The sequence below is a fragment of the Triticum dicoccoides genome, chromosome 7A (genome assembly GCF_002162155.2).
Source record: "Triticum dicoccoides isolate Atlit2015 ecotype Zavitan chromosome 7A, WEW_v2.0, whole genome shotgun sequence".
Lineage (NCBI taxonomy): Eukaryota > Viridiplantae > Streptophyta > Magnoliopsida > Poales > Poaceae > Triticum > Triticum dicoccoides.
The window spans coordinates 56,416,120-56,427,173 of NC_041392.1; the positions used below are offsets into that span (position 1 = coordinate 56,416,120).

The following is an 11,054-nucleotide window of genomic DNA, read 5'->3' on the forward strand; positions in this document are numbered from 1 at the left end:
TGCCTAGGTTCACGTGTTTGGCATTGGTTCTTCCTGAGGTCACCAAAGTGTTCTCTCTCCTCCTTAATTACTGTGTCATGTCATTTTTTGGTTAGGTGGCATGCTTAGCACCTAAGACGGGTTTGAGACACCCGGCATTAGATGCTTTAATGTGGCATTTTTATTTTATTTTTGCTATTTACTCGCTTTATCCCCGCTTTCCCCCTCTTATTCGCTTTATCCCCACTAGTAGTTTCCCGGCAGGGAACGACGGCAGCTAAAGTACCGAGCCGCTCCCGGAGTTTGCCGGACCGACGCGGCCGGGTTGGCGGAAAACTGGGGGCGCCAAAACGGAGGGCACACCGCACTCCACTCGTGCACATGCTCCTCCTAGTGTGCACGCTCCCTGCTCTGCCAACCCCGATGGATCGATGCCCCCTCTTATCCAGTTGCAGTGGAGCTGAGTGCACGTGAGATGGTTTTACATTATACGACCAACGACAACGAGGCACGGGCGGCGCCACCTGTGCTCTGCCCGCCCGCCCGCCGGTATAGCCAGCTCGCCTGCCTGAACCACCGCCCAAAACCATGGTCTCGCTTCCCTTTCCACCGTATCGTCTTTCTTGCGCGCACGCCGGTTGCCGGTTGCCGGTTTCCTGCAGCCTATATAAATCCGGCGGGAGCACATCTCCGACCCATCTCACTCACTCGCACTGACACAGCCACACTGCTGCTGATACTTCACTGCTACTGCCAGTTCCCTTCCCTCGGATCTCGTGCCACCAGTCTCTCGCCGGCGAAGATGTCTACGGTGACCCGCGCCCACCTCGACCAGAGGCTCGCCGCCGCCAAACGCTGCTCCAGAGGTAACCAAGAATAGATATGGTGTCCCGCCGGTCCTCCAGGACGGTTCAGGCACATTGCAGCTTTGTGTACTGTCTGTGCTGAAACTTGGTAGTGAGTAACATGCCTTCGTAACTGCAGAGGCAGCCATGGCGGGAGCCAAGGCCGCGGCCGTCGCCACCGTCGCCGCCGCAGTCCCCACCGTGAGTACGCGTTTCTTGCAAGCATCCGCAAGATCCAACAATCATGCATCTCACCGTCTTCCTCTTCCGTGCCTTTCTCTGCAGCTGGCTAGCGTGAGGATGCTGCCATGGGCCAAGGCGAACCTGAACCCCACCGGGCAGGCCCTCATCATCTCCACCGTCGCCGGGATGGCCTACTTCATCGTCGCCGACAAGACCATCCTCTCCATGGCCAGGAAGCACTCCTTCCAGGACGCGCCGGAGCACCTCAAGAACACCTCCTTCCACTAGTTGCCTATAATTGATCCATTAGTAGTGCTCAGCGACGGCCTGAAAGATAGTATAATGTCCAGCACTTATCTGATATCAGGCCAAGTTCGCAGACAGTGAGTGGTGTAGTACTGCGCTTCTCTGCCGCTCTGCGTGCAAGCACTTGTCTGATGATGTATCCAGCCAGTAATCTTGAATTAATAATAACCTGCATCTGTACAACTCAGTTCACCTGCCATCACCCATCTTACATTTTCTTGTTGGTGGTTATCGTCTGAAATGTGCCACTGGCAGAGCAATACCCAACATCGCGCATGCGGGATCCCCGGAGAGGGCTGCCAGAGGTTAGTAATGAACAAGATGACATCGGATGAATCAAAAACTCCATCAATCAGATTCAGTATGAAATTCTATATGTTAGTAATGAACAGAAACTGTAAGCAGGAGGAAGTGGAGCAAATGTCACCTGCGATTTATCCTTGTATCAAACTCTGAATTTTTAATTTCCAACTCTGGTGGTCGCACAAGCCAAAATATGTAGCTCTCCTTATGCGTTACCATCATGAGGAGAATAAGAGAAACCACCAATACCTGTCACTGTCAGAGTTAGAGTAAAGTTACTTTTTGTTCGCCTGACCTGAGAATAAAATATCTAAGTCACAGCAGGACCTACTTTCAGTAATCTAACAGAGATAAGAGTTCAGAGACAACAGAACTGAGGCTGCATTTCTTAGGATTTTATTCTTTCTTCCCATTCAGACAACACAAGAATCTTACCTTTGTCACATCAATACGATTAACTAATGGCCTGCATATACAGCAGGTTCACTCAAGCATTAACTGTAAAAGATCTGATACTTCTCAGTAAACTGATTTGACCAGTGTGGATACATTTTACGCTCCAGATTATTGCAAAAATCATTACAATCAACTGCCAAAAGGCATGAATAAGAAACAGCAAGCAACACAAGAAGGCCAAATATTCCGTAACCAACATAACCAAAACTAGGACATAAATGTTGTAATAAGCAATTCCAGCTTCTACATAATACTTTGTACTACAAATACAGGACAAATACTGAAAATACACTTGAAGCTCCAGGCCTCTAACACGTACACACACACTCTTGGCAATACTACTCGCATGGTGTAATAATAACTGAAACCATCACCTGGGTGTCTCTATACCTATTCCAGACATGTGGGGCCCAGTTGAAAACGTGCTCGATGATGGAGGATCGCGAAGAGCCGAAGCTGCAGGTGAGGAGCACACAACCAGACGTTCTGTTTTGCCATGCTCGAGCACCAGTTTCTCCCTCCAGGTGCTTCGCATAGCCTTCAGCTTGTCAGCCACCTCGGTCATGGATGGTCTCTCTTCCCCCCTGGCGCTCAAGCATATCCTTGCCAGCTCAGCGACTTCTCCCAGAAGCATCTCCATGCCGTCACCCACCATGCTTGTGTCCAGTATGCCATCAAGGCTACCATCCTTCATCGCGAGCAGGAAGGACGATACAAGGCTCTTGCCTTCCTTGGGTCCATCGTGGTAGATGGCCGTCTTGCCCGTGATCAGCTCCAGCAACACAACACCAAAGCTGTAAACGTCGCTCTTCTCTGTTAGCTGCCGCTCCTGTAGGTACTCAGGGTCGAGGTAACCCATGGTGCCCTGCACCACTGTCATAAACTGAACCTCGTCCTTGGGGAGCATCCTTGACGCCCCAAAGTCGGTCACTTTCGCCATGTAGTTCTCGCCCAAGAGAATGTTCATAGACTTAACATCCCCATGTACTATAGGCCGGTTCATGGACAGATGCAGATACGCCAGTGCTTCTGCTGATTCTTGAGCGACCCTGAGACGGGTGTCCAGAGAAGGAGGTGGACTTGTGTAGTTACGATGGATGAACGCAAAGAGAGTGCCATTAGGGATGAATTCATATACCAGCATTGGAACTTCCACCTCTAGACAGCACCCTAGAAGCTTGACCACATTCCGGTGGTTGGTCTGTGAAAGTATAATAATCTCCTGCACGAATTCGTCAGTTTCGGCCACGTTCATGATCTTGGAGCGTTTCACAGCTACTACCCTGCTGTCCTTGAGAATGCCCTTGTAGACAGTGCCATGACCACCCCTGCCCAGTTCTCTGCTCTTGTCAAAATCATTTGTAGCCTTCTTCAGATCTTCTTGCGTAAATATTCTCAATGTATCAACTTGTTTTGACATAATTTGGTGATATAATATCTGACCACCATTCTGATCAAAGAATCCTTCCTTCTCTTTCTCCAGCCTCCTTTTCTGATACTCGGCCCGTAGAGCGAAGATGCAAACCATGAGGAAGACAACACTGATGGATATGCCTGGAAATCATGACAGTTAATTACCATCAGTTCAGCTAGCAACGTTGCTCACATTTGTCTAAAACTTAGTGCCGTATATAGTGCAGTCATGCCATTGTTTTTCTATATGACCATGTCCAAACTGAACTTGGACTTATATAACTGGCCTAAAAAGTGTAATTAAGTAGTGTGTGCACAAGCGGTGTGCAAAATATTTTGACTGTTAACAATCCCATTACCTAACACAATTTTCAGAGCTCTCTTTGGGTCAGATCGAACGCAGGGTATGCTCTTTGGATCGTCACTCCTGAATCCTGATGAGCAAAAACAGGTGTAGCTTCCCACAGTGTTTCTGCATTTACCTTTGCATGGATTCAAGGATTGGTTGCACTCATTAATGTCTGCCATTTCAAGGAAGTGAAGAGAATGTCAACATGGATCAACAGAATATTGCATTCCATAAACAATAAGCTGACAGAAAGGAGATAGTATAGGTTGATTCTGCTAGATGCATATACATACCTTGGCACCCTCCTTGTAGGTATGGATTGCCCTCATAACCTTGAGAACAGCTGCAGCGGTAACCGGGGCCATTGGGCACATCAACACATTCGCTGTTCATGGCTTGGCAGGCAGACTGTGATCCCATCTTGGTGGCTTCCAAACAACTTTCATTACCAACAACCCAATCGAGTACCAAAGGAACCCCATCTGTATGCTTACTTGCGAAATTTGTAGAGTTACCATAGGAATGATCAAACTTGAACCAGTCCTTCTCAGCAACGAATGAGTAGCTGCAAGGACTGAAAGACTGGATGGTAGAGTTGTATATAGGTGGTAGTGGCTGGGATCCGGCGAGGAAGGCGCTGATGTTTCCTGAAACAGGGGCCTGGCAACAACCCACGCCAGAGCACTCTGTTCCATTATAGATGCTGCTTGTGTCAAAGCAAGATGAAATGCATGAGTCAGCGGTATAGTACTCAAGCTGGTTCTTGCCCTTGGCTTGTCCCACAAGCACTGCAAGTACACCACAGCCGATTGATGCCAACTTGTTCTTGGTGTTGGAAACCGTATGAAAAGGATCAAGATATAAGACGTCCAAATCACTAGTGCTATTGCTGCCATTGCTGTGGTTACATTGTGATGATATTTGTGGGTTCTGAACACGAACCTCACCCAAGGTAAGAGTGATGTCCAGTACCCTAAGTCCATTTGAGCCCAGATATGCTCCACTCTCATTGCATGTGACATTAAAGGGTTCTCGGAAGCAGCCTTCTCTAGTGCCGAATGGGTACGGAATGCTGACGTTGCCACATTTGTCTAGGCAGCCAGGTAGTGACATGCTGATGCTCTTAGAGGTCCCAGACCCATAAGCTATAGTACTATGTCGTAGGGCTAGGGTGGCGGTGGCGGCAACAAGTAGTACGAGCTTCTGACCTGTTGGCAACAACCAAGACATGTATTATGTACATATCAATCTGTATATGGGGTGGATGCATGTTATAATAACTGATATGGGTCATTTGTCTCCCCCCTCCCTAAAATAAATAAATAAATGGCTGATACAGTATACTAGTAGATAACAAATATTGCTTTCTTTCAAAATATGTCAACACCATTCCTTCAATCCAAACGTTGTTTAGGGGAAATCCTTAAAACTCCAATCATGTGGAATCGATCGGTAGTTCGTTAAGAGTTTGATCCAACTCCTAAAAGCATTTCAACCCAACAATCTAAGAATCGGATGCAGAAAATAAATGTATTTCCCATCTTTGAGAGTAAACATGAATTCTGAATGTGTCTCTTGGTTATTCTCTGATTTCACGTCTTTCTTCACCAGACAGGGATTGAAGATCAAATTTGATCTAGCTATGAAGAAACAAAACCAGGCTCCATATTTCTTTCTGTTACCATTCTAGAGATTGTTACGAAAGTACAACCTCTAATCCGGAACAAGATTTACTAGCTTGTTTCCTTTGGGGTTCTTATATGCAGCTCAAGTACACATCACAGCACACAGTTTTTAGTGATTCATACTTGGTGCTTTTGTTCTGCTGTTCGAGCACCACCTTTCATGTTTTTGTTCTGTTTTACAGCTTGAAGCACAGAATTCTGGCAGATAACCTCCTGCTTAACTGAATAACACTCCAATCCCTATTTGCCACCGAACACCGCATTATTTCTCCCATGCCAGTACTCAGTGAAATTGATCGCAACCATCAAGTGCGCGAAAGAAAGAATCGCTGTGCCACTGATTTCATAGGCAAAGTAGTGAACTGATAATTAACTCTGCGCTGCAGATTGATTTTAATTTTTGTTTTCTTGCCATCTGCTCCAGGAAAGAGCATCAGCCAATTTCGACCAGAAGGAGATATGTGGTTCAGAGAGTAGGGCACAAAGATTCAGAAAATCTTGCTTCTACTCCTAATTTCACCGCGGGCACCACATAGACGAGACAGGCAACAGATTGTGTCGTACGGCTAGGGTTCCCCATACCTTACAGGGCCAGATAGCCCCCAGCATAGCAGAGCGAATACGCCCACGGAGGAGGACGGCGGGCGCGGGCAGCGTTGGGCGCTCGAATCCCACGTGGCGGCGGTGCCGGCTTGAGGAACCAGGACCGCCGACCGCGAGAACTCGCCGCCGGCGGGCGAGCACCGAAAGGTGCCGCGCCGATGGTGGCGCGGAATGGGGGACGGGCCTGTCCATCTGCGTCAGGCATCTCGGCGGCCATGGCGTGCCCGGAGGCGGGGATTTGCTCCGGCAGGAGGCAGGTCGGGGACTGAGAGATGAGTACGGGCTGGGTCTTTTTTTTTAGTTGTGTTGCGGGGTGTATTGGTCATTTCAGAAATCAGAGAAAGGTGACTGATAAAGGGATCGTTTTCTCACGCATTTCGCGATATAATTATTTTTGCAAGGATTTCAAGCTATTTTATTTTTCAAGATGAGAAATAAGTACATATGAGAGCTAAGATTACAGTTTTGCTAAAGCACATCTAGATGTGCCATAATTAAGTATTGCACATCTAAATCCTATATCATTGATCATACATTGAGATTCATGTGGATATTTTTTTTTCGTTTTCTCTTTATGCTTGATTCACTGGCTTAGACATGCAATAACTAGAGCATATCTAGATGTGCCCTAGACACACCCGAAAGATTATTTCAACGGAGTTGCTAATTCTGGTCTAACTCCTACGCCTATTGATTTTACATGAAATTTTGCACGCGTGTGTGTGTTTTCCTTTCTTGGTTTGATTGATATACTTTTCTAGATGAGACATAGTTAATTCTTATTTGGACGAGAGCTAGCTGCAATGGATTATCGCTTAATATTATCTCTAAAAGTTAACATTTGTATGCTCTTACAACTATGGAATGATTAAATTAAAGCTATATTCTGTAATTGCATAGTATTCCCTTCGTTCGGAAATACTTGACGTTGATTTAGTATAGATTGTGCAAGATTACCTCTGGATTTTAAACTCCTGTTCCAAAAATAGTAAATCTACTTTGCCGATGCTACTCCCTCTGTCCTATTCTATAAATGGATGTACTTAAGGAAAGCTACTCTCTCTCTCTCTCTCTCTCAACTCAGAAAGCATCATACATAGCTTTGATTTTTTTTCTCTTTTGTGGGTGATACATAGATTTGATTTTTTTTTCTCTTTTGTGGGTAATACATAGCTCTAATTAGATTAGATATTATGATTGTAGAGTTAATTGCACGAAACCATCATATCGAGGGTGTGTTTTGTACAAAACACGGATCTACAAATTTGCGATAAAAACACCGAGTCTACGAGTATGACCTTGTGATCAAGCTTACATCTTCAAGTAACATAGGGAAAATCTGACCAGTGGACACTAGAAACCTGGCAGAGAACTGATACGGAGCAGGTAAAAACGATGCGATGCAAGTGCGGTCTTTGTATGCACGGCCGGCTGTTTGGGGGCAAGCTAAGCTAAGCTAAGCTAAGCCGGTAATTAAGAAATTAATCCGTACCTGCATGCAGTGAGCGATCCATGTAGGCGGGCGGCGGAGCGCGTGATGGATGAGCTTGGCCGGGATGGATGATCCGTGTAGCGTAGTGTACGTACCAATAATTAGCTGTGTATATATAGATATATACGTACAGCCAGGGCCAGGGTTAAAAATGTAGAGTCAAGTCTCCTTCGATGTATTTTTCCATTGGTGCGAAATGGTGTACTAATCAGAATGCAGGTGTGCGGCCAGGAGGGGGCCGGTGACTCAAAGTCTTGTCCGATTTATCTCTCAAAGATGGATCGGTCTATCGCGCTCTCAGACGGAAAGTTCGCGACATGTTAACTAATCACAGGATGCGTGCAACGACGACATTTACTGCTGCCGTGTACGTATAAAATTCAGCTGCGCAATTTACTCCTCCTCCTCCTCCTCCTCGCAAGAGAAGAGAAGGAGACAGGTGGCACTACCAGAATCGCCCCCTATGCTGACGGCCCTGAGTCCCGTCGGGACAGACCTACCGTCGGCATAGGACCGTCGGCAACATATACATCGGCATAGCCAGGGAGGCCGTCGGCATAGAAAAGCCGTCGGCATAGATGCTTTCCGACGGGAGTCGTACATCTATGCCGACGGCCCTTGCCGTCGGCAACAATCACGCCTAACGGCGGCCGTCGTCAAGTTTGCCCAACGACTGGTCGCCACGTGGCACCCCTATGCCAATGGCCTAGCCGTCGGCTTAGTCAAAAACTATGCCGACGACTAGACCGTCGGCATAGGTGTGCCACGTGGCGACCAGTCACTGCTCGTGGACCAGGGATATGCCGACGGCTGGGCCGTCGGCATAGTTTGAAACTAAGCCGACGGCCAAGCTGTCGGCATATTCCTTCATACAGAGCTCCCAGTAGCTGACACGTGGGCGCCTATGCCGACGGCCTAGCCGTCGGCACAGTTTTTCAACTAAGCTGATGGCTACGCCGTCGGCATAGGTGCCACGTGTCAGCTATTGGGAGCTCACGCCAGCCCTATGCCGACGGCCTAGCCGTCGGCATAGTTTGCTTTTGCTTTTTTTTTCTTTTTTTTGTTTGTTTTCAAATCAAATCAATTCAAATAACAGCACATATCAGCAGATATATATGATGGAATAGACATATAAAACACAACGGGATATCATCCGGCACCATCACAACAATATATGCATAAGCATCATCACACACAAGTCTCTAAATGATCATCATCACAACCAACATAAGCATAAGCATATAGAGAAGCACACAAGTCATCTAAATGATCATCACCACACACAAGTCATCTCAAGCATCATCACCACACACAAGGATCATCGAGCACCGCGGAGGTTGTCACCGCCAAGACCGCCGAAGCCCAGGTCGTCACTGCTAGCGGCAGCGCTACCGCCAAGACCGCCTCCGCCTCCACCTCCGCCTCCGCCTCCGTGGATCGAAGTGGTAGGGCTCCGTGTCTCCGGAGTGCTGTGAAGACCACCGCCAACGGTAGATCCACCTGTTCCTTGGATGTTGAAAAGACACATGCACGGGATATATGACTGTGTTGAAAGGCATGACATGCTTTGGGTGAATAGATTGGGGATGAACTAACCGGCGAGGGGCCAATGTTCTGTGCCACAAACTCCTCAAAGCTCAGCAGCACTGGTTGTGCTGGAGGGCATTGTGCTGGAGGGAACTAAGGACACCTGTCGGCCGCCATTTCCTGAAAAGCCTGCTGCATCTGGCTATCCCTCTGCACTTGGTGTTCATAAAGCCTCTGATGCCACGCCATGGTCTCCTGGCGTGTGTACTCCAGGTAGGCCTACGGTATAACATGATGGAACTCATAAAACTACTAAATGCGGAAAATAAAGTGAGCAATGAAGATAAGAGGGAAAATACTTACAGATTGTTGCTCCTGAAAGAGGGACTGTGCACTGGTCACTGGCTGGCTCGTGCGCTGGCTCAGGCTCGGGTCGATCCGACGAAGCTGTGTGTAGGAGATACTAGGAGTGATCACAACATCGAGAACCGCCTCCCAACCGTGCTCCTTAGGCCCCATCCTCACCACCGCCCTGTCGTCCAGAGGCGCCGCAATGGGGTCAGGTGTGTCAGGATGTAACTTCAGATACGCTTCGGAGTAGGCCTTCTTCCTCCCCGCGGTCTTCTTGCCGTAGTACTTGGGCTCGCCAGGCTTGGGGTCCTTCCGCGTATGGGCGATCTCCCATGCCTGCATGTGTGAGAGTGGCCGCTTCAGTTTCTCCTCCTACACCACCAAACAGAGGTTAGTCATACATAAGAAAGTGATGGTAAATAAAAGAAGAAGAATGTTTAATGGGGTTAGTCATACATTAACTGCCTTGTGGAGATAGTGGTTTCGGTTTCCCTGAGCATGTACTCCCTCCGTCCCTCGGTTAACCTTATTTTTGGTTCTCATAGCCGCCCAGGCTCCATCCTCATCACACCAAAGATCCACCAATGTCGCCCAGGACTCGTCTTTTCCATAACACCAATTTGGACACACCTACATAATAAAAGCATAATGGCATGTAGGTGTGTCCAAATTGGTGTTATGGAAGCATAAAGCATAAAGCATAATGTACCACAAGGTAATGAAAGCATAATATATGAAAGCATAATGAAAAAACTTTTATACTTACCGCCAAGAACTCGGGCCTCTCCAAGGTAATGCCCGTCCTCCGCGCTTCTTCCTTGGTCATCTTCACACCAAGAACGTCGTGGTAGTATGTGGAGATGGCCACATAGCGCACCTCGTACTACATCTGGCGGGCCTTCTTCTTGCATTGGCGCAGCACGATCTGGTCCGCTCTGGCCCTGTGCTCCGGAAGAACTCGATAGAATTTCTACAATCATGCATGAAACAAGAATGGAAGAAGCCATGAGTTAAATCATTCATGAAACTAGAATGGACTTGTGCTTCTGAAGAGAACTCACCCAGAAAGTAGTGATCACGGCCTTGGCATGGGTCTCATGGTCCGCGTGGCGGGCCGCTTCCCAGTGGTCCCAGCTCGTGGCCAAAACCCGACGGTCCGGCTGCCTGACTGGATCCGGACAGTACAACCCCGGCCAATATAACTTCAGCAAGACGGTGATGAGGCCATTGGGAATACGGACCCCTTTAGAATATATCCAGTTGCTGCAAAAGAATGAACCATTAGCATGTGACAAGCAAAATAAATAACAACCGGAATAAGCATGTGACAAGCAAAATAATGAACCACTTACTCTTTTCCCGTGGGCTCAATGAGCCACTTCTGCTCCTCAGTAGCAGGAACCTGCTTTGGTAGCTTTGCGTTGCCACGCAGCCACCCCTTGTTGTCAACCCCCTTCCCGTCACCACCATCATCCCCGCCACCACCCTCCTCCTCGCCTGCCTCCCCCTCCCCAACCTCCTCCCCAACCTCCTCCTCCTCCTCCTCCTCCACCTCCTCCTCC

The 11,054-nt window shown here is 48.0% G+C and overlaps 2 protein-coding genes across 2 annotated transcripts; one reads left to right on the top strand and one right to left on the bottom strand.

Annotated features, from left to right (window-relative positions):
- The first annotated feature begins 550 nt into the window (after positions 1–550).
- Positions 551–1,500, top strand: LOC119332153 (early nodulin-93-like). Its single transcript, XM_037605319.1, has 3 exons — positions 551–845; positions 964–1,025; positions 1,110–1,500. Exons 1-3 carry the CDS (start codon positions 782–784, stop codon positions 1,293–1,295), a joined length of 312 nt encoding a protein of 103 aa, XP_037461216.1. The 5' UTR covers positions 551–781; the 3' UTR covers positions 1,296–1,500.
- Positions 1,501–2,256: 756 nt separating this feature from the next.
- Positions 2,257–6,422, bottom strand: LOC119331813 (putative wall-associated receptor kinase-like 16). The gene is made up of 4 exons (XM_037604984.1): positions 6,102–6,422; positions 4,128–5,042; positions 3,845–4,006; positions 2,257–3,626 (listed from the first exon to the last, which is right to left on the bottom strand). The coding sequence occupies exons 2-4, from the start codon at positions 4,945–4,947 to the stop codon at positions 2,443–2,445; spliced, it is 2,166 nt and encodes a 721-aa protein (XP_037460881.1). The 5' UTR covers positions 4,948–5,042; positions 6,102–6,422; the 3' UTR covers positions 2,257–2,442.
- Between the last annotated feature and the right edge of the window lie 4,632 nt (positions 6,423–11,054).